Source organism: Psammomys obesus, unplaced genomic scaffold (genome assembly GCF_907164565.1).
Source record: "Psammomys obesus unplaced genomic scaffold, mPsaObe1.curated_primary_1811, whole genome shotgun sequence".
NCBI lineage: Eukaryota > Metazoa > Chordata > Mammalia > Rodentia > Muridae > Psammomys > Psammomys obesus.
Window position 1 is genome coordinate 2633126 of NW_026593286.1, and position 23464 is coordinate 2656589.

The window sequence follows — 23464 nt, forward strand, 5'->3', positions numbered from 1 at the left end:
ACAACAAAGATGCCATCAAGTAATAATCTTTCTCAGTGGGAAAAACTAAAACCATATCATATGGCTTTGTGGGCTTGAAGAGCTGGCTTGGTGGTTAGGAGCACTAGCTACAGGGCCTGGAGACTCACAGCCATCTGGAAATGTAGTCCTGGGGCCCAGCACCCTTTCCCGGCTCTGCACACATGTGGTGCATGGACATCCATGTAGGCAAACCTTCACGCACATAGAAAGAAAGAAATCAAAAAACCCACACAGCTCTAACAGTTCGTTCTTTTAAAATTTTTCTAGCAGTACATTCTTTAAAAGAAGTTAACAACTTCAATTCCAAATAGAAGGATTAAATAATGCAAATGAAAAGCTGTTGTTTTCGGTGAAGCTACCGCCTAATGACCCTGGGAAAAGTACTCTTATAACTGAACCGATGCAAAAGTCCCTTAGAAAAGCTTCATTTGTTGCCTGGAAAGAGTCTTCTTAAGGTCACTTCACGTCTAGACCATCGCCTCGTCTCCAGCAGCGGAGTTTTGCTTGGTAATGGCTTGTGGTTCCACAGTGTTTTGAGTAGGGGAGCAGCGACGAAGAGACATACTGGAGTCAGTCCAGCTGTAGGTTCCACCACGGCATTCCCCAACACTGTAACGCTTTCCCTTAACCTTCAGCAAGACACAAAAGAAAATCAAGTCCCTCCTTGACCTCAATCACCCCTTGTGGGTGGCATTAAGAGGGCCCTGTGTGTCGAGTCCAGAGCTCTCATGAGACCCAGTGTGCTTACGAAGAAACCTGCAGGCTGTGAGCATTAGCCCGGCTGGGGCAAGGGTCGGCAGAGAGAGGCGTCTGACATTGCTGGGCTCCACAGGTGACCCTCGCATGGAAGCACTTTTCGCCTCAGAGGCAGAGAAAGATGCAGCGCTCCTGACGGTACAGATAAAAGTCCTCGAAACCACGCTAGGCTCCTGAGGCCCCAGAGGGCTTGGTCTACTGCTGGGACAAGAGTGCGCTGCGGTTGGCTTTCATCTTTTCCAGTCGCTTCACTAGGTGGCCGTTGCTCACCTCAAGCTCTTCTGTTTTGTCCAGGGCGGAGCGAAGCTGGAAGAAGAAAAGGCAGTGAGCTCGGGGACCTTGCTTCCTCCCAGTATGGCAAGGTTTTGCATGGCCAAGAGCCCAGCCCTATGAGAAAGCACCACCGCAGCCAAGCCGCAGTGAAATCCTAAGAGCTGTGTGCGAGCACACGTTTTTCTTTTCTTTTTCCTTTGTAAACATATTTGGTCGCATGTTTACTTATGAGATTTAGTACTCTGTTTTATTATATGTTTATGTCTGTGCATGCTGGCACCCAGGAAGGCCAGAAAATAGCATCAGAGTCTCTGAGGAGGAGTTATAGACGTTTGTGAGCTGTCATGTGGGGTGCAGGGAACTGAACCTAGGTCCTCTGTAAGAGCAGCAAGTGTCTTAACCATGGAGCTGGCCCTCCATCCCATGTTTCTTAATTGAATAACAGTACACGGCTCGTGGTTCTGGCATCTTACTAGAAGATGCTCCTCACCTGCAGCTACATTCCAGACCTGCACTATCGGAGTGTCTATCTGTGCGTCTTGATGGGCTGAGAAATGGAGATTGTAGCGAGCCAACAACGGAACAGAGCCTGGACCAGCTGGAGAAGGTCACTTTCCAGTGTTGGGGGAACCGTGACCAACATTTCGGTTTCTGCAGCTGGAAATTAAAGCTTGAATGTCAGAGCCCAAAACAGTCCCAGCCTAGAGCCGGGGGCAGAGGGTCTGGGTACCACACAGGCAGCCCCATGAGCAGGTTGCTTCTAGGCTGGCAGGCAGCAGGGCAGAGGGCTGGCCCTGACGGGGAGCACTAGTGTAGCCATGGGTCAGTAGGCTCTGCTTTCCACTGCAACCCCCATGCAGGTGGCTGGGATTGGAGGACAAGACTCCACCTTCCCCCTCCTGCCTCCCCCTCAGACCTGGGATATTCCTCTGGCACTCAATCAAATGTAACCTCACAAAACACTAAACCTGCACAGGGAGAGACCGTGTGTGGGTCCTTTCAGGAGGGGCAAGGAGTCGGGAGCAATGTCAAAGACTGAACACATGTCAGCTGTCGAGGATGGAAAACAGAAAATTGGATTGCAATATTGAAAGAAAGGATTCAGTCATTAATGGTGACCTCACTCTGCACGCAGCGACATGCCCAGCAGATGCTGTGTTTTCCAAGTGAGCATCTCGGCCAAGCGTGTTCAGGAGAGTGAAGCCTTCAGTTTTCACAGCAGGAGCAGAAGCCTGGCAGGTGGCCTCAAACCACTCAGCATAACGCTGGCCTCCACCCCACCCACCTCTCCAGGTGCCCTGCGAAACACCAGGTACGCAGGGATTAAGAGGCTGGCTGCTCCTTTATCTCATAATGACTGGATGCTGATGGGTGACTCCTGCAGCACATGCTCAAAGGGGTCCCAGCTGGCTGTGCCGTGACGCCTTTGGTAGCATCGTAAGGTGGCCAGGCTGAGTGAGTAATGAATGGCCCAGACTTGGCCAACCCTTTCTCTACTGATCCCAAGGGACAATCATGGCCCATTTGTTCTCTAGAAAAGGCCCGGAAGTTTACCTCTCTTTGGAGTTTCCGTTTTTCTGCCTTTAGCTCATCTTCTATTTTTTCTGCATTTTCAGCCGCTGATCTATAGCGTGTTACTTGGCTCTCTAACCTTATTACCTGAAAGGTAAGGAGAAGCCACTGACACACATTCGTCCACCATTTTATTTTGCAGTTTGCTTTACTGTATTTGTGATCAAAGGATGTGATTTAATGAAACTGAAAATACGCTGGATGAATAAGAATAAGAGTGTGGCATTTTGGATGTTACTTGGGTTCTAGCCAACCAAGCTGTCTGGTAGCATTTCTAAGGGACCCCATCCAGACAACAAACAGTCTGAAGGGTGGCTCTCTCTTTGCTTTTATCACCCCCTTGTGGGACTTGAAAGTGCTTGCAAAAAGACTAAATAAATCAACGCCTCAGGAGACTTGCTGCCTTAATCCACATCCTCAGGCCCTGTGTGCATGCGAGCGAAGGCCAGAGGGTGATGTCAGGCATCCTCCTCATTTGCTCTCCCACCTTATATCTGAGATAAGGTCCCTCACTATACCTGAACCTCATGTATCCATTAGCCTGGCTGGGCAGCAAGCCCTAAGGAGCCTTCTGTCCCTACCATCCAGGCAAGGAATACAGACACGCTGTGCTACTTACAACTTTTCACATAGGAGCTGTGCAGCTGAACTCAAATTCGTCTCCCTCCCTAGAACCTCGGTCTACTGAAGAAGGTTTCAACCCGTGGGTCATGACCCCTAGGGGGTGCTGAACGACCCACACTTTCACAGGGGTTACACATCAGATGGTTACATTATGACTCTTTAAAAAAAAGATTTATTTGCATGCTCTATCTGCACGTACACCTGCTTGCCAGAAGAGGGCAGCCAGTGCCAGTATAGATGGTTGTGAGCTACCATTTGGGTGCTGGGAATTGAACTCAGGACCCCCGGAAGAGCAGACAATGCTCTTAACCACTGAGCCATCTCTCTAGACACTACATTATGATTCATAACAGTAGCAAAATGACAGTTATGAAGAAGCAATGAAAATAATTTTATGGTTGGGGGTCACCACAACATGAGGAACTATATTAAAGAGTCAGCACTGGGAAGGCAGAGAACCAGTGCTACCTTAACACAGCACTGCTCTATTGCTTTTGGCCCTCAGCCTTTCAGACTCTGTTAGCCACCCAGCTATAGAGTGCCCAGGCTGTGGAGAGTCACACATACATTTTGTTCTAAGGCAGTTATCTCTTGCTCAGATTTTGCAAGTTTAAATTTGAGGTCGCTGATCTGTCTGTTGGCATCTCCTAAAGGTGACAAAAAAGGAACACGGGTTAAGTTCTCAGGCTCTAGAACATTCCGTTCCTGGGAATCAGCTCATCATAATCACCTCACACATCCTCACTTTCTAATCCCGCTCTCCACAGCATCAGACAAGGCATGCCCTCTCTGAGCCTTGGCTGGGAACACGCACATACCTCTTATGTGTAGGAAGGGGACCCAAGGTTAGACAGAACACCACCCCCACTCCCACAGACATGGGAAAGGAGATGTAGAAGGGCTGAGCACCCACAAGCCCACTTTAGTTGACTAGCAGAGAAAGTGCTATGACAGGAAGCAAAGCAAATGCGCTTCCATCCACGCCCACCTGTGCATTCTGGGACACCCGCTTCATCCACAGGCTCACTACGCCCTCTGCCCACCTTGCGTTACCCACAGAAGAGGTCTTTGTGCTGTGGAACCCAGGAGCTTTCAGGGGATGGGAAGGACTGCCTGGCTTCCTTTACCACACAAAAGCACATGCCTCCACCCAGGGGTCAAAGGTTTACTTTGCAGATCCATGACATGCACGTCGGCCCCATTCTCCACGACGCCGTCCTCTGATCGCAGAAGCTCCAGCTTGCTGTTCTTCTGTCTTCCCTCCAGCTGCCCTTTGAGCTTCTTAATCTGAAAACACCACCAGGAAGACACATTCACTTCTTTTTTTTCTAAAGGAAACTGCAAAGCTGGATTTAGAGCCCATCATACCCAGAATACAACAGGCTACTGCCTTGCTGTTAGCATGAGCCCAGGCTGCTAGAGGCAGGCAGGGGTCACAGGAGCATACAGACGTTCACGGAAGGTCACAGGCTAGCTTGTGCTCCACCTGCCAGCGGGACCCTGTCCGATAAAGACCAATCCAAATAAACTTCTGCGGACCAGCGCTCACCTCAACGGGAGCAGACTTTACAACTTCAGGCACGCAGTTGGAGGACAGTAAGTTTTGTGTACACTGTACCTATGTTGTGTGAGCATTTGTATATGTACGTGTGTGCATATGGAGGCTAGAGGTTGACGCTGTCTTCCTCCATGTTTTTTCCTTTCTTTTAGGTTTTTGTTTTTGAGACAGGGTCCTTCACTGAACCTAGATTATCCACTCAGGGAGGCCGGCTGGTCAGTCGACTCCAAGGATTCATCTGTCTCCCCAACCCTGCGATTACAGGTGCATGTCACCACATCCAGCTTTTCATGGGTGCTGGGGATCCGAACTCAGGTCCTTGTGCTTGTTCTGCAAGCCCTTTAGTGATTGAGCTATCTCTGAAGCTCTGTGAACAGTAATTGCTAAGGCTGAAATTCCTCTGGGACTTAGGAGTAGACTGCACACACACACACACACACACACACACACACACACACACACACATACACACGCTACTTGGAATGGTGATCTAAGAGCTGGCAACTCTTCATGATACCAAACTTTGCTTATTCACAAAGATAGAAAAGAGGCTCCTTAAGGCCCCTAGGTGCAGGAATATGGGAATGAAAGTCCCCAACAAAACTGCGCTTCTGCACAAAACCTGATCAAGCTGCATGCTGGCCCAGAGGCACTGGCCAGCCTTTGTGGAGGGGACTTTACAGGACTCTTGTCTCAGAGATGGACATGCAAACAGGGTCAGAAGAGCGGCTGACAGCTAGAGCACAGGTCTTCTGGTGCCTAATTGCTTTCCTGCACACCCCCACGCCCTATTTAAACACAGCCTCGGTGCGTGCTGCTTTTAAGGAATCAGTGCCGACTCTGCAGAGGGCACCTGTTTTTAAGTAAGCATGGAACCCTCCAGGGCTCTCTTCTTGAGTTTAATCAGTTCCGAAAGGCAAACAGGACTGTAAAAAGTGAGCAAACCCCTGTGGCTACAGGGAAAGCCAGAGGAACTGGTTCCCTTGGAAACTGGAAAGTGGCCAAGGACTAATTTTTAACTATTCTGCAGGCAAGAAAGATGGAACAGAGCCCTTCTGCATATCCTGAAGTCAGAGAGAGGGACACAGATAGGTCCTGGTTTAAACAATGTTGCCTTCTAAGTGTTCACTTTATACTTATAGTCCTCAGCTATGCTCAACCTTGGTCAGGGAGTCACCTCTTTGCAGTAGGCAGCGGTCAATGCAGAGACTCACAGTTGGTCAGAGTGCTGAGGATGAGAGACTGGGTTTTCAGCTCAAATGGGACATCTTTATAATCCCCTTCCCCTTGCCCCCAGAGCACAGGGAAGTTCACAGAGAGGAGGTGGGAAGAGTCTCAGAGAAGAGCGCTAGGGGGAGAGCGTCATGACAGTACTGCCTTCTGGACAAGAGCTGCCGCAGTCATGCGCTCAGAGCAGCCATGTTACCTGCACAAGGCCTGTGGTCAGAGTCTCAGCATAGGCCGCGGTGCCCTCTAGGCCCCAACTCTTAGGGAGGATAGCTTCTGGGGGGGAACCGTTCTCTTCCAGGCTGTCCCACTGCTAGGTTTCCTGCCCTCCAGCAGGTGGCCCCAAATTCACCCACAATGGTGGTCACAAACTGGCTTTGGTGCATCAGTGGGGCATGGAAAGGAAGAGGTTCAGGGGGGACATGTTGGGGGGACATGGGTGGAGTTTGAAGGAAGGAAATGGAGGTGGATATGATCAAATTTCCTTGTATACATGTATGTAACTCTCAAGAATAAAGAAAAAATATAATGAAGGCCAAGTTTGACCAGTTATTCAAAGAAACGCCTGCTGGAAAGGGCATGAGATTCGCAGTTCCCAAAAAACATGCAGGGACAAGTGGAAGGACCCGGCCACTTCCTGTCTCTCCCTGGCAGATCTCCACCCTCCTTGCATCCGAGGCGGCAATCCACGTTGAGGGCACCAGATGCTACCCTCTGGCTTCGAGTCCTCCCTGAAGCATGTGTGACAATCGTTCTACTTGGACCGAATCACTAAGCCAGCACTGCTCTCAGACACGTGCATGGAAGGTTTCCAAAGTGAGCAAGAAAGAAGGCTTGAAGAGGCGTGTGGTTCTAGGTACCTACTCAAAAGGTTGTAAGGTAGTAGAAAGATGGTTACCTGTTCCAACAAGCATTCCCGTTCATCGATGAGCTTTTTCAACCTGACATCTGAAGAAATCAGAAAGACAAACAGGTGAATCTGTGCCCTGCCCTTTCGGCATATCGCTAACAGAATAACATACAGGTCGGTTAGTGGAATGAGTGATGAAGGTAGTTAAACACGTACCACGATGAATGAGGCCACAGACAGGACGGGGAAGAACTCAGCCAAGGGGCGGTGCCAGCCTCCCGACATGCTTCTCCTTGGGCAGCCTCCGGCTCATGCAAACAGGCTAATCTTCTACTTAGGCTAGCATGCAAGAACGCTAGGGAAACACGCTGTAACACAAGATCTCACAGGCTTCACGGTTTAGCAATATGCAACGCCGCCGTTCATGAGCACCAAAGTTTCAGGGAGAGCTCTTTCCAAGTTTATACTCCACACCTACTTCTCTTGCTCACTTCTTGCACAGGCTCACTGATGTCGGAGTTTTAACTGTTTACTAGCCACGCGCCAATGACAGGTCCACTCAGCCAGTTATAATATGCTGGTCTTTTTATTTTTATTTTTTTTTGGAAGAAAGCCACAGTAATGGCTCTGGTCCCTGTAAGTCCTCCCACCTCCAGGAGGTGGCTTAGCAGAGTGAGTGTGTGCGTGTTGGTCAGTCAGTTCTCCAAATCTCCCCAGAACAGTACTAAATAACTCTCTGATCTACGGGGAGAACCGAGGCTGAATGAGGCTTCTCGTTTCAAAGGCAAAATCAGGACAGGGATGCTGGATAGCTAGGCAGACAATGTTGCCAGCGGCAGTTTATCTGCTCTAAGGGGTCCGAGGCCCAGGGTTCCCCTTGGACAGGCATCTTGCATTCTCTTTCAAATGAAGGGCAGGCCCAATATGAAGGGTAGGTGACCCTCCTAACTCCTAAGGGCTCACAGCCCAGCCGTGGGGTGTCCCTGACTCTGCTTTCCATGGACTTTTCAGATCTAGACTTGAACCTCTCAGTGGAGCCCTTAAAACCTGGCCTAGAGCTCTCGTTCCCAATGGGGCCTTATTCCCACACTGTCTGCTTCAGAACTCTCCAGAAAGTAAATAATTAGCTTTGATGAGCCAGGTGTGAAAACCCACACACACAAAACTCATCTTTGTTTTCTTTCAAGATCATGCAGGCACATCCTAATCCAAGTCATCAGCATTTGATAACCACCTTCCCAAAACCCTTTAAGCTGTTACTTGTCCTGACCCTTTAGTGTTCTACTGTAACATACTTATGTTAAAATTAGTTGACTAGCTATTAAAGTTATCTTTATATCATTAAAGAGCTTTTTAAAAAAAAATCTGGTTATTTTGGGGGTTGAGACAGGGTTTTCCTGTGTAGCCTTGGCTGTCCTGGGCTTGCTTTGTAGACCAGGCTGGCCTTGAACACACAGAGATCCACCTGCCTGAGTGCTGTTATCAAAGGCATGTGCCACCATGCCCAGCTAAAAAATCTGTTTTGTTTGTTTGTTTTTATGTTAAACTTTCTGCTATACAGTTTTGAGGCTCAAAATGGGAAACAAAGAGTTAGAGCCTTCAAGAAAATTCCTGAAGTATCCAAACAAATGCCAGAATTCACCAAGCTCCTGATTTCTTTGGTCATCTTGAGGTCTGGGTATCTTAGAAACTCCATCCTAGGAGTTTCTAACTCAAGGCCAATCAACCCAATATATAACCCTAAAAGGTGGGACTGACATCTTCCAAAGGCAAAAAGAAGCCTTCCCAGGTCTAGTGTTTGCTCAGGGCAGATGTCTGCAGCGTGCTCTTTGCCCTGCGTGGGGTAATTTCAGCTGCCCCTCCCCCACCGCCCGGGAGACTTGTCCCCTTTCTGTATGCCCAAATGTGATGATGAGTAAACACACTGTGCCCTTCCCTGGCCATACAGACTTCTCTGGCAGAACCTATGGTGTCAAGGGTTCCACCTCTCCCGAGGCTGCCTCCTTCTAGAGGAAGAAAACGATAGCTCAACTGCTTCTCTTTTCTAGCTACAGCACCAAGGGGTCTGCTTGGCCATTTATAGCCAAGAAACGTGTGAAGGGCAAGAGTGTGGAAGGGGACAGTGGGTGGCGAAGGCGGTGGATGAAATGCCTCTTCCCTGGAAGAATGTCTATGTCTGACCACCCTACCTCCCCGCCCAGGAAACACGCCTCCTGTCTTCCAGAGGCAGGCCGTCATGTGTCCCTTGGCATAGAGACCATGTGGCCTGCTGCACAGCGTGACCTCCTAGAAAGGGAGCAACAGTAGAACACAAGACCCGCAGCCCTCTAAGACCCCCGCAGGTAGCCTCCAGGCCCTGAGTGAGAGGAGACGATGAATCCAAGTATGAATGGGTCTTGGCTAAAGCTGGAGCCACGGACTGCAGCCTCCGGGCCCTGCACAGCCCTGAGTGCAGCTGTGCCCTATTTTGTTTCCATGACACAGGTGGGGAGCATGCAGCAGCCGGCCTGTCCTGTTCCTCAGGACAAGTGTGCACACACAATGTTTCCTCACCACTTTTATCCTTGTCCACAACAGCTCTACATACTGGGACATTTTAGCAGAGCACCAATGGAGGGCTTTCCTCATGGGGGACACGGGCATGCTCACAGAGGACAGGTGGGCTGGGGACTGCTCTCTCGGCTTCCCTGGGCTCCCACACGGTGCCAGGGCAGTCTCAACAGTGGGGCTCACTTGTGAATGAAAGCAGTGAGGACTGGTTTTCCTGGAACCCCTAGGAGAGCTGAAAGCCAGATGTGACTTCATGCAGGCACTGTTCAAACAGTCAGAAGTCAAGGGTCTCAAAGACCGGAGCCATAGGCTTGTGAAATTATAAAATGCTTTTATTTCAATTATATGACACTTCAGTTTGCCTCAGATTTTACTGAGGTTTTGGTATTTTTGCATTCCACTCTACCTTGTAACAGTAGTATGAATTCACATGATTCCATAACATGGCAACAGCAGTCACACAGTACACGCCCTTGTGATTTTAGTTACCAATACTTTTAAATTCAATTTTACAATTATTTTCTAAATGCTTCTTTGTGTAGAAAATACATACTTCCTTCAGACAGATAAAACAATAACTTTCCAATAAGAAAATATTGAGAAACAACAAATAAAAATATTTATACCAAACACAAAATGTTGGCTTATAATCTAATGAGTCCTTCGCATAAGAACAAACAGCCTTTTGTGTCTTTTTTTTTTTTTTTTAATAGTAAGTACACATTCAGACAGGAAGATAACCTTCAAGTTAAAAAAAAAAAAATTAATGACTGTTTTTCCTAAATACTAAAGTAGGAAATATAATTTCAACTTGCCATCCACAGAGAAGAATAAAAATAAAATATTCATATAAAATAAATTCAGTACATCACCTGAAATAAAGATCTTTGATAAAAATTAATTTGGGTACATTGGCAAAATGATCCAAGAGCACTGGTGCAAAATAAAGCACTTATGTGAGGTAAGCTCGCGGTCTCCCTGTGTTTTCTGGTTTGGAGCTGAGTTCCCACAGTAATGAGTCTCCACCCTCGAGGTGGGTCCTCTCACCCACTGACCCGTATGCTACTTCTCCACCTAGCTCCTTTAGGTAGACTACCATACAGGCTGGAAGGTACACATTAAGATCAAATATGAAAACACGCCTATCTTAATAAGACGTATTTGAATAGTCACTGCTCATAATGCAGAAATCTAAGAACACCGTTTGGTCATTTCAACCGGACACTGATACATTTGGTAAGATCCACACTCGTCTCAGCCTAACGCAAATGTTAAGTGTTGCCTTCAGGCTGGAATGCAGATGTGACAGCTATGCAGTGTCACCTGACGCTAAATGGGATGTTTTCAGCCAGAACTGAAACTGAACAGTGGTGTCTAGGTGATTGGTAGTTTAAATAGAAATCTACGAGTAACAGCCTATAACTTAAAGTGGTTGATACTTGGTGATTGACTGACTCATGAAGTAGCCGCAGAAACCGGAACACTCATGAGCTTCGGCAGTGAAGCGAAGGATGGAGTTTCTGACAGCTGATAGCTGAAGGATGGAGCTTACTAAGCCCTTGGCCTGCTCTGAAACTCACTCTCCCCCGCTGCCGCCGGCCGCCTGCCTCTGCCTCCTCATGACATGGTGCAATCCTCCTTATTCTTGCCATTTCCAACCTTTCCTCTTTCCTGCTCTCCACTTTCTGAACTGAAGCCCCCCAGGTCCCTTGACAGGTCCCTGTTGTCTAGGCTGTGGCCGTCGGCAGCATTTTCAAGTGTCTGGCCTAGATATTGGGAGGGCACATGCCCCTCTTCACTTCCTATCTGAAAGGCCTCACCAGCATCTTTTGGGGAAGCTTTCTTTCCCATCTGGGAGATGTTCCCATCTTCACACTGAGGACTGTTTTGATCCAAGACATCTGTGGGGCCATTAGCAGGATCTTCCTTAACACGTTCTTCGATTGCCTCACCAGCTCTGGTGCCTAGTGGCTGAGCCGACAGCAACGTGCCGCTGTCGGCTGCCACTTTCCCTGCCTGGGCTTTCATGCCATCTTCCTTTTCTTGGTTCTGTTTTCCATTCAGCTGATTTTTAGGATCTTCTTGGCAACCAACACGTTTGCTGCTTCCTGCTCCAATTTTCTGTTCTGGGTTTTCTGCCGCCTGTTTCTTGTCAGGGAACTGTTCTTCCTCCACGTCCCCCACTTCTGTGCTCTGACAATTTAACTCTTCATTAGCATCTTTGTGGGTTTCCACAGCAGCTGAGGCTTTCTTCTTCTTGTTTTTCTTCTTCTTATTCTTAGTCTTCTTCTGTGGCGAATCCACGGCCTCTGCCTGCTGCTCATTCTTTTCTTTGTCGGGTTCTTTCCCATGAAATGGTACATGCTTGGCATCTGCACTACCTAGGCCTGTTGCACCCTGTTGGCTGCCCTGAACTATGGAAGCCCCAGGCGTGGCCTGGACTTCTGCCTGGATGGGCTTCTCGTCCCTTACTTCTATGTCCCCAACCTCTGTAACAGTGTTTTCCCCCCCTGCCTGTGGGCTCTGACAGAGGGCCTCCTCTGGCTCAGCTATTTCTTGGGAATGTTCTCTCTCTGAGCTCTGCCCTGCTCCATCAGCTAGACAACTTCCATCATGACTCATTGAACCTTCACTCTGCTCCAAGGGACCAGAGGCTACTGGACCCACTTGTTCCCCACCTGCAGCTTCTCCTGCCTGTACCACATTCTCTGTGTGGTTTCCACCTGTGTCCCTTGAGTCTGAACCGTTCTCCTTGTCAACTTCAGGTGTCTGCTCCAAAATGTAGCGTGGGCCTGGTTCGGAGCTAACTTTTTCCAAATCTGTTTTCAAATCCTCTTGTTTTTCTTTATCCTGATTACCCAAAGAGCTTTCACTTTGGCTTTTGATAGCCAAGGCGGCCGGCCCTGACGTTGCACTGTCTAGACCTCCCAGGCAGTTGGACTGTTGAGGGGAGTTTCTGGTCCTACCACCATGTGCGACCTCATGTAACTCAATCTGCTCTGGGTTTTTGAGGAGAGAAGTGTTGTCTTGATCTTGGCTCTGAGCCTGCTGTTCACATTTGGCCCCTGCTAGTAGTCCTGGGGACAGGGCACTGTCTTCAGCAGGTTTCTGGTCCTCAGCATTCTCACCAGGATGTGACACCCCGGTGTCCACACAGTCCTTTACTGTGTTGGGTTTGGGCTGTTCTTGCTCAGATTTCTGTGAGGTTTCTCTTTTCCCCACATTTTCCTTTTTCACCTCCACTTCTTTGGCTTTTCCTAAAAGACCATTAAGAGAATTGAAGGGACCCCATGATGTTGTGGGCACGTAAGATATATTAAAATGCAAACACATGTCCTTATTACCACCCAACTTTCTCTGAGAGAGAGAGAGAGAGAGAGAAAGAGAGAGAGTCACAGGAAACAAACCTTTGCCAGGCCTTGTGTGCCAAAGCAGCAATTACATTTGCTTGTTTTTGATAAGGAAAGGGCCACTGCCACCACCTCCAAGGCCAGCGTGTTGGCTCCCATGGGCAGGAACTGACCTTTAAAGGTGAGGCTCTGATTTAGCTGGCAGAAAGAGCTGTGGATCAGGCACCCAGCCACAAGAAGGCTTCCAGAGCGGGCTCTAGGCCCTCCTTCCATACTCCCAACTCTAAGCGTATATCCCGGATGCTCACACTCTCAGCCACCCAAGTACTCTGAATCTCTCCTTAACAGCCCCTTCATGTTTCCTCAAAATAACATTCACTTTAGAAGACTCAGCCGGAAAGCCGTCTCAAGGAAGGTGCTTTCGGAATAAGCCCTACAAGGTATACTAAGCAGTTCTCATCCCACCACCGGGCATGCCTTCTTTAGACAATGTGCTCCTCCAAGACACAAAGGGTCTCTCATCCTCAAGTGGGTCATAAATAACCCCAATTAAAGGCGTAGCTGAAGATCAAGGCGAATGCTCAACTCATCAGTCAAAAAAGCTTTATCAAGCAGTCGATAAATTGCCTAATGGATATTATCTTATGGAAATGAAAGCTTGTCATTCTAGGAACTGGGTAGTCTCCACAGGGATCTCTAATCCCAGGAAAGAGAGCCTCTGCCTTGAAATACAGTCACAGACTCCAGCCTTGTAAAAACCAAACCAAAACAAAACACCTAGCATAAATATCTGGGAAATATCCAGCCTTTGTGTAGAGGCAACTTAACTTTGCCTTTTAAGTTTTTCGCCTAGAACCTATGTTTATTGATGTAATAACTTTCCGTTAAAGAAACATCAGACATGGGTAAATTTAAAATAAACATCCTGAGAAGTTCCCAAGCACTTCCCTGATGGAATATAGCATCAAGACTCTTAGGGCCTCTGACAAAGGAGCAGCTCTTCTTTCAACAATGTCACATGACTATCAGGGCTATGTCAGCTACGCATGGAGATAAGAACAGCAGGACTGGTCCCCGGTGGGGCCATCCTGGAGGCATGTGGACACTATGAAACCTCTTTGTTTTTGGCATCTCTCACACTGATAAGAGCATGTGGCTTTGACAATCACAGGAGGATGTGGACGCTCCCAGGAATCAGTCCTGAGAAGCTGGGGCCTCTAGGCTTCCTCACGGCATAAACACAAAGAAGCCGAGAGCCTCTGCCTTGAAATACACTCACAGACTCTGGCCTTAAAAAACAAACAACAACATCAACAACAAAAACCTAGCAACTAGATTTATCCCAAAGGCAGAATTTAGGCCTAATATTAATTTGAACATCATTCTATTTATGAAAGGCATAGAAAATATTCCTATGATCCAGTAGATTTCCCAACTGTATGTATTTTTACAGAAGCTAAAACTGTGGCATACAGGAGGCCCCCTCTGAGTAAAGTGGGTGGATTCCAACTCCCATGAGGACACCCTGCTTACATAGGGGACCGTTCCCACTGCTGAGGCTGCCTTCCATTCTGAGGGTGCAGACAGCAGCTTCAGAGCTGCCATCACCAGCTGTCCTGTGTCCCACTCAGGCACCTCACACCCTCCATATGGTTGCATGGTGGGTGCCCAAGTGTGCCAGTCTGACAGGAACATAATGGCCCGCTTGCCCACTTCACAGCCTCCCTGTTCTGACCTCCGGACCACTCCACGGCAGGGTTAGTTGAAAGCCGCAGTTGGAGCGCAGCCAGAGAAAACCCAAACCGAACTCTCAGTGTTACCACTTGCCTCTGAACCCACCTCTTTCTACTCAGCCTCAAAAAGCAAAACAGTAACGTGTCCTCGAGCCATGGGTAGAAAGCGCTAGACAAAAACGCATGCTACGCAGCACCGTGGGTGATTATGTGGTTTGGCTGGGAAATTACTATGAAGTGACAGAATGAATGGCATGCTGTGTGACTGTTAATCCACCGGTGACGATCACTTCGGGTCCGATAGTGCACAGAGGTGAATCGGTGCTGACCAAACAATGAAAGGACCCAAAGAAAAGCTCTTACCTAGTGTCCCCTCCCCGGCCGACTTGAGGGCATTCAGCTCTTCTTTTGTTATCTTCGTAGGGCCTTGATACCCAACGTCATTGAGTGTGTCTGAAGTCTCCCCGTTGGTGGCTATTTCTGAATTTAGAATTATTCCATGTTTCTGGGAGCAAAAACAGATTTAACGTAACGTTATAAAGGGATGCTCTTTCTCCTAACAGATTCTGAGCCTCCCGGGATGGAGACGTGGCCAGGTACCGCGCTCATCTATCAGTGCAGGCACCGCTGCAATGGCTCCTCCTTGTGTGTCCCCAGCAACACCTATTTTCTGGTGGCAAGATACTTTCAAGGCTTCTTCTAACTAGGGCAATAGCATGTGGGCTGCCCCAAAAGTGGAGCATCCAGAAAGTGACCCTTTTACTGTAAACTCTGGCCACAGTCTTTAAAAAAAAAGGGAGACAGGGATGAAGGAAGGGATATGCAGGTGCTGTAGAAGGACGGAGCGGAGTTGGCATAAAGATGGCATGAGCAGGTGGGAAGGGTGCTTTGTGTCCTCGAAAGGATCATTTGTGTGGAGGACATGGCCAGCCCTTTGAACCAGCTGCCCGTCTCAGTCGTAGAGCACCTCTTCACTGCCTACTTGGTTCCCGACAGCTCTCTGGAGACTCCTGCTTGCTGCCTCGCCTAGGAGCATCACTGAGGTCTTGGAGCTAAGCCTGCACCCTGCAGCTTTCCCGCTCTGGCTTTGACCAGGGAGCTCGGGACATGACACCGACACTGCGCCTGGGGGCAGCGGGGATGTTGCCACGACCACACCCCCCTCAGCACTACCGCTGCAGTGAACCCGTCCAGGGCTGCCGGCTGGTTTCCCCTCGGCCCTTACAAGATGCGACACACGTCCTTCCTACGATCTGGCTGGTGAGTGGGATCCCTCCACTTACCCCAGGTATCCGCTAAGGAAGTGCTTGGATAAGAGGCTTAAACGAGGAAGCACATACATTCTAATGAGGGTAAGGAAATATTTAGATAAATGCCAAACCCAGGGCTAGAAATCGGAGCTCCTTTCCAGACCTGTTCTGCTTGTAAGCACCTGGTGGTCCTGGGCAGCCCTCATGGGCCCTGGCGCCACCTGCTTCCTGGGGCAGCTAATGGAAAGCTCCAACACGTTAACACAATGACGGTGACCGAAGCAGAGCCAGCACCCACGGCCACAGACCCACAGAACTTGTTGTCACCTGGTCATTTTCTTAAACTACACTTTGTTTTCGTACCTTCAGCTCCTCTTTCAGCTTGGCTGTTTCTTCTCTAAGTTCATCTCGCTCGCTCCTTATGGAATCAAAGAACTCTTTCTGTCTTTCTAGTGCCTGAGTGTGCGGCAGAGGAGAGCAGAGAGGGAGGGGGAGAAAAGGGGGGTGGGAGGGAGAGGTGAGGGAGAGGGAGAGATTAGCATAGATAGCACATAAGTAAGAAGCAGGGACTGGGAGGTGCTGACATCCAGGGCTCCAGTGAGAAAGGTGCTATTGGGGCTGTCCCAGGCTAGATCAGCTACAGTTCCACATTAGAATTTCAAAGCAAGGGATGCTATGGAGGAAGGCTGCTTTACCCATCCGCTTCTGCCTTTTGTTTCCTCATTGCAGTATTGTGGACTGAACCTCCGGCCTCTCCTCTGGGAGGCAAGTGTTTGTCCTACCACTGAGCCACATTCCCAGGATCTCCCGTTACTGTCTAGCTTGACTTTCTTGTTTTGGAAGGGAGAGCTGTTTGCTTGTTTTTGAGATAGTCTCACTGTATGGCCCTGGCTGGCTTGGGACTCGCCTCACAGTGCTGGGAGAAAGGTGTGCCATTATTGCTTGGCGCTAGCTCTGTCTGCATCTTTCAACATGGTGCCCGAGAGTTAACAGGAATCACACAGTCCTTAATGAGATATAAATGTAGAACAAGAAAGGTTGCTAAAGAGCTCATTAATTTTAGACATTTCTGTGTTTACATTTCTGTTCACACATGTGTGTGTCTCTGTGTGTAGTTCTGGGGAAAATACCAGCTGTCATTCCTCAAATGCCATCTCTTTGTTTTAAAGGCAGTGTCTTGCTGGCTCTCACTGGCCTGGAGTTCCCTGATTAGGCTGCAGCTGGCTGGCCATCACGCTTTAGCAATGTCCCTATCACCACCCTCCAGTCTTCCCAGCGCCAGGGTTACGAATGTGTGTCACCATGTCTAGCCTGGTGACTAACCTCAGGTCTGTGTGCTTGCACTTGACCGGCAGCCGTGGCCCTCGCCCCTAGGCTATTTTTAGACATTTTGTATGAGCATCTGCTGTCTAAAAAATGTTCTGGAAGAGGACACTCGTGCGCGCGCGCGCGCGCGCGCGCGCACACACACACACACACACACACACAGGAACACAAGATTTGTGATTGTGTCAAAGTGGAATGGTGGAGCTTCCTGTTGTGTACATTTCTATGAAGTGGCCGATCACCTCTGGGCCTGTTCTGGGGCCCTGTCACATGAGTTGCTATTTAGGTACCATGTGCTATTATGTCAGCGGTGACTCGGTGGTGTCCACTCTTCCTATCTACCACTCCTGAATGTGGATGGGTGAGGCCCGCTGAGGAGGGAGGGGTCTGCCAAGGCCTCCCTGTGGAGGTTTCAGATGGAGATCTGTGGAGCATGGCACCTGCCACCCACAGCACCACATGACCTCGAGGGAGCTGTCAAGTGTGACCCTCCTCACTGAGCTGCCCAGAGCCTTTCTCCATGCACGGCCTGCGTCGCTCCGAGGCCGCTCTGTGCAGCAGGGAGAGGGAGATGACTCTGGCGCGGCTGTGGCTCCTCGCACAAGGTGAGCTGGGTGGTCACCGAGCTCTTCGTGTCGTGCCACGCGAGGGTCACATGCACGTTCCCGCAAACATTTTTTCCCAAACCGAAGCTTCTGTAAGAACCTCACTGCTAAGCAGCTCCACCCCCTGCTGAGCAGCGTTGCAAAGGCTTGCGACTCCTACCCCTATCTTTTTGTCTTTCCATTCTATCGTTTCCTGAAGATCGGAAATCTCCCTGATAAAACCCGCCTGTTTCTGCTGCAGCTGTCGGATTTCCTGAGGAAAGGAACAGACAGAGAGAAGGCAGAGAAAGAGTTAAAGCAGAGAGAAGGATTCAGTACTGGATAACCAGGGCAGGAAGGTTGGCCGTGAGCAGCCCACAAGCGTCACTGCGGCACCTCACCAACCCCGTACTCGTCAGCACGTTAGGAGTTTTTCTTGCTCTACTCTCGATTCCAGAAAGAAAACCAGCTTAGCGCATATCTTACCTCAAAGCCACCGACGACAGTCCTGATTAAGTTAAAAAAAAAACAAAAACCAAAAAAACAAAAAACCAACCCTGTAAGGTCAATGCTTTGCTTAACAGTAGGAGAGCAGTCTGAGAAAGCGTAACAGGTGAGCCTATCATTTGTATGACTAAGTAATGTAATCTATGGGACCACCATCCCGTGTGTGTCCTGCTGCTGATCAGAATGTCACGTGGCTCACACCTGTGCTGGTTCCCACCGGCCACGATCTTCATGAGATCCTATAAGTGAATCCTCGGAAGCTCTGAGGCTGCTCTGAGAGAGTCTTTTGTGGAGAGGATCGATAGCCTCATCTGTTCCGGTTCCTAGAACCTGCCCACACTCTTTCGTGTTCCTTCTTCACACACTCTAAGTCCGGCTGCTGTCAACACAGCTTCCACCTTGGCATCTTGACCTGCCTCCTTCCTGTGGGTATCCTTGGGATGACGTCTGAACCACAGACCTTAGCATCATGACCTGCCTCCCTCTCGTGGGTACCCTTGTGATGATGTCAGAGCCACACAGGTGACCGAAGACAACTTTCATTTCAAGGTCTTTAGTCTCACCTTTGAAATCTCTTCCACATTTACAACAGGGACTAGTGCTGGACCTTTTGGAGGGATGACGGCAGTATTTTATCACACCCCCCCCAAAACACAAGAGTGCCAGAGTGAGAATCTTCACCAATGAGAGAAGCTGGCTCCTCAAGGGATAGAAAGTTAGCCTGAAGCCTGGATTTTAAAGCAAAGATGGAACTTTAGTGACTGCTGTGAACTGACTCCCCAGCCTCCTCGGTGACCAGTGTTTGGAGATAACATCAGAGGCATTAAAGTTTAACGATATCGCAAGGGTGGGTCCCAGGCTGGATGGGATGAGGGTGCACACTGAAAGTGAACACTCTGGTCTGAAGGACGCAGCACTGAGGGTGCTGTCCCCAACCTCGACCTGGACTCTGCTGTCAGGGCCACCAAGTCTGTGGTGTTTTGTCATAGAAGCCTGGGCTGAAACAGCAAGGGATGGACAGAAAGGGAGAAGGGGCTGCCTACCTCAAGCATTTCTTCCCTTTGCCTCAGGGCCTCTTTCACCTCGGCAAACTGGAACTGCAGGATGCTGTGGGCATGCTTCTCTCTCTCGAACTCCTGTGGGTGAGAAACATGGCTCTGAGGCTGCGGCTCGGCGGCGCATTTCTGTTACAGGGTGAATGTTCTCAGGAGCCACGTTCCCCTCAGGACAAACAAAACAAAACAAAAAAGCCTTTTACCTACATCATCACTGTTTTCCAAGGCACAAACTCACTTCTCTGCCCTCCATAGACGACAATGGCCAGACAGCATCCTCTAAATTAATCCGCAGAGTGTGTGCCACTGACAGGGGTGTTCTTAAGGCTCTCTTGCTAAGATGTGCCCTAGGGCCTCTTTCTAGGCATCTGCTACGGTCCCCATGGCTGGGCTGAAGGACAGGAGGGACCCTGAAGTACATGGAAAACTGCCCTCTCTGGACTTTGAAGGTTTGATTTCTAAAACGGAGTGATTGTGCCTTCTCCAAATAAGTAGAAATAACAATATGATTTTCCTAAAATCTCTGATGTTTGTAATTAATACCCTAGGAAGCTGACATGAAGTAAAAGGCAGGAAATGAGTCCTAGCAAGAAAATCTGGACGTATCTAGTTGTGCACTATTTAAGCCTGCCTATTCTTTCCGATACATTCCTTCTCATGGTGGTTTTATTTTCATGCGAAATACCAAAACCCTACCAAAACCCTCCAGTTCACACACTGAGATTATGCACTCTAACGCTTCACATCACCCAGAAGAGAGCCCAGACTTCCGAGTTTTCTGTGTGTATGTACATGTGCGCATATGAACATGTGCGCACGCACAGGTGTGGGACACCACAGGTGTCATTCCTCCAAAGGTGTCTCCCTTGAGGTTTTTCTTTTCTTTTCTTTTCAAGGCTTGTTTTCTTGTTTTCTTAATTACGTGTGTGAGTCTGTGCACATGTGTGCAGATGCCCACGGAGGCCCCAGCCACCAGATCTTCAGGAGCTGGGGCTACAGGTGTGCTGGACCTGACATGAGCGTGGAAACCAAACCCGGGGGCCTGCAAGGCTGGATGCATTCTTAAGCCTTCTTTCCAGCCCTCACCTTGTTTTTTTGAGAAATGGTTTCTCGTGGTCAGGAGCTCGCTGATTAAGCTAATCTGGCTACCCAGGAAGCACCACAGACCCCCCCCCCCCCCCCCCCCCCACCTGCCTCCCTGGCACTGGGATTACAAGCACGTGATGCTGAGCCCTGAACTCGGCTGGGCAGTGGGCATTTTACAGAGTGAGTTAGCTCCCTGACCCTTGACGTTGTTTTGTTTTTTTGTGTGTGTGACACAGCCTTGTTACACAACTGACGATGGTCTTGGAATTGCAATCCTCCTGCCTCAGCCTCCTACGTGTTGGGATCACAGGCACTGCCACCACATATGACAAAGGCACAGAATTCTAATCCTCACACTCTGGGCTTTCCGGACAAGTGGGGAGTCACCGTTTTAGAAAACGTGAACACAGGTTGGAGATGGCTCAGCTGTTAATTGGAAATACTGCTCTCATGGTATTTGACCCAAGTCTGAGTTCCAGCACCCATATCAGGCAGCTCACACCTGCCCGTAACTCAGGGGTTCTCCTTTCTAATGCTGCAACCCTCATTTCCTTGACCCCCCACCATAAAATTATTCTCGTTGTTACAAACTGCAATGCAGGATATCTGAGATGTGACCCCAGTGAAAGGTCGTGACCCACAGGTTGAGAACCACTGCTGTAACTCCAGTTCTTGGGGATCTGACACCCTCCGCTGGCCTCCGCAAGCCAGTGTACTCGTGTGCACACTCCCCCACCACAGATAATTAATAAAAATAAAAATCCTTCAAAAGTGTAGGTGCGGAGTATCTCCCCAGCCGCCCCGCCTGCACCATTCCTGAGCACAGCAGCTCTTGCTCACCTTGTTCTTCTCCTCATACTGCCGCTGGGACTCGGCCAGCTGCTCCTCCAGCTCCAGCAGCATGTCCTTCAGTGTGTCCACCTGGTACATGAAGTTGGTCTTCTCGTTGTCTAGCTGGGCGTTGGAGACCATGGCCTTCTTGTACTTCTCCTCAACTTCGGCCAGGGAGTCCTTCGGACACCAGGCCATCGTTTCAAAATTGCAAATGGAAAACAAGCCGGGATTAAGGCAGAGTTCCTGCACAACCTCAGCCTTCTCTTTTTAAGAGTAGAAGAGACAGTGTGGTGTCAAATGCAGGGTCCCCTTCTCAATGCCCCGTCAATCAGACGGGTAAGAACATTTTAGCTGTTGGGGAGAACAAATACAGCCTATGGCTCGCCTGTGAAGGATTATGTTGACCGTGTTAATTAAGCCAGGAAGACAGACCCTATATGTGGGCCATCCCTGTGGGAATCCTGAGTTGCGCAGAAAGCACTGACACTCCCTGCTCTCTGCTTGCTGACTACACAAGCAATTGAACCAACTGCCTCATGCTCCAGCCACAGGACCTCCTGCCATGATAGACTTTACCCTTGAACTAGGAGCCAAAATAAACTCCTTCTCCCGTAAGTTGCCTTTGTCAGGGCATTTTATCACAGCAACAGAAAAAGTAACGACGAAAGCAATCTTTCCTAATTAAGACAAGGAGGCAGGGAGACACTCGCAGGGCTCACGGAGGCAGCAGAGCCAGTGACTCCATTCCACAGCCAGAATCTTCCCACCATGGGCCATGGGCATGGCAGCTCAATGGGTTTCTGAAGTCATCCCCAGTGGGTAGGAACGAGCCAGTTACTGATAGAAATAAAACCCCTGCCACAAGCCACTGCTAGGACACCTGCTCAGGCTAGGGCACCAGGAAAGGATTTGTGGCCATTTTAGATTTCTGACTCATGGGAAATTAAACAAGGTACACAGGTCTTACTGGGTAGGTGATGGAAAGACCGAGGTCATTTGTTTGAAAAGAACAGCCGTGGGAAAGAGGCTGTAAAGATAATGTTGGCAGTGCCCAAACTTGGCTCCCATTCTTGCAGGCTCCAAAATTTAAATGTCAGGAAAGCGATGCCAGGAGGGCAGGAGGGGACAGTTTGAACTACCCAGAGCCTGCGAGAGAGGTATTAGAGGTGTCAGGTGTGAAGAGGACTACTGGAAGCCAGTACTGGTCTTGATCTGGGAATACAGATCATGACCTACCACTGTGACCTCATTGGTTCCCAGTTGATTTATGGCTCCGTTTCTAGGTGAGTGAAAAGCCAGGGTCTTAATTTTTCTAGTATATGGAAATAATCGTGAAAATGGAGAATTAGTATATGATTTATGTCTGTCTGGTACGTTTTGCTAGGAAGTTTAGATGATTTCCTGGGCCCTTTCTGGGGAGATGAGAAAGAAGTAACAGATCCATATCTACTGTTTGATCCCAGACTTGTCACAAGCTGTTGGGTGGTTCTAGCTGCTGTGCCTTTGCCGCTGCTCCCGACGTCACCTGCTCACCTCAGCACTGTTAAGGAACAGGGAAGCTACTCTATTTCCTATTGGCGTGGCACCGCCCTTTACAGTCTGAGAGTAGGGGACACACACACACTCCCAGGCGCTGTTCCCCTAAGTAAAAGCTGACAGCATGCAGTAACCCAGACGCTTCAAAAGCATGTGTGTTAGAGCAGCTCTAGTGAGCTCGGCAAAGCAACCTGGGAGGACACTGTGACAACTTCGGAGAGAAGAGAGAACCAGAATTCTCCAGTGTCTGTCTGTTGTGTTTGTAAAATAACACTGGCTGTAAGCCTGGGGGGGGGACCCCTCAGGGGGTAGGCTTGTCACCTTTTCACTGGGGACTCACTGTGTTCAGAAACTGCACTTGAAAGAAGACAGATGCACACCATGTTAGAACTCCCATGATCCCACTACTCTCCACAACCGGTGCCCTTCATAGTGAGCATGCGCACAAGACCTCTGTGAGGCTTTTTAAAAGTTAAGGTGGGTTAGTGTCACGGGCTCACACTTCCATAAGCCAGTACCTTCATCTCTTTCAATCCCTGCATGTATTTGCCTTCTACATCCTGAATCTGGTCCTTTAACTCATTAAGTTCCTGGGGGAAATGCACAAAAGGCAGATGACGTCAAGGGAGAGAATTGACAGAGTTCACACACACACACACACACACACACACACACACACACACACACGTATGGGTTTCTCATGTCTGGGTCGTCCCACTGTTTAGGCAATCAGAGGCACAGTTCCTTCTTTATTTTATTAAGTGTTGAAGGA

At 49.1% G+C, this 23464-nt stretch overlaps 1 protein-coding gene across 21 annotated transcripts in view; it reads right to left on the reverse strand.

Moving 5' to 3' along the window:
• Positions 1-256: 256 nt before the first annotated feature.
• Lrrfip1 (LRR binding FLII interacting protein 1) overlaps positions 257-23464 on the reverse strand; it is a 122130-nt gene continuing 98922 nt past the window's right edge. For 8 of the 21 annotated variants that reach the window (XM_055617128.1, XM_055617127.1, XM_055617123.1 and 5 more), the window contains 7 exons: positions 23211-23282; positions 21163-21333; positions 19225-19317; positions 17856-17948; positions 16128-16220; positions 14878-15019; positions 9743-12688 (listed from right to left, as the gene is read on the reverse strand). In XM_055617128.1, coding sequence (XP_055473103.1) covers positions 11049-12688; positions 14878-15019; positions 16128-16220; positions 17856-17948; positions 19225-19317; positions 21163-21333; positions 23211-23282 — 2304 coding nt within the window. In that variant the 3' untranslated portion in view covers positions 9743-11048. Of the gene's footprint in view, positions 1084-2604; positions 2710-3813; positions 3894-4415; positions 4534-6929; positions 6980-9742; positions 12689-14877; positions 15020-16127; positions 16221-17855; positions 17949-19224; positions 19318-21162; positions 21334-23210; positions 23283-23464 lie in introns of those variants that run through there. The other 13 variants (XM_055617130.1, XM_055617135.1, XM_055617136.1 and 10 more) reach the window with 6 other exon arrangements.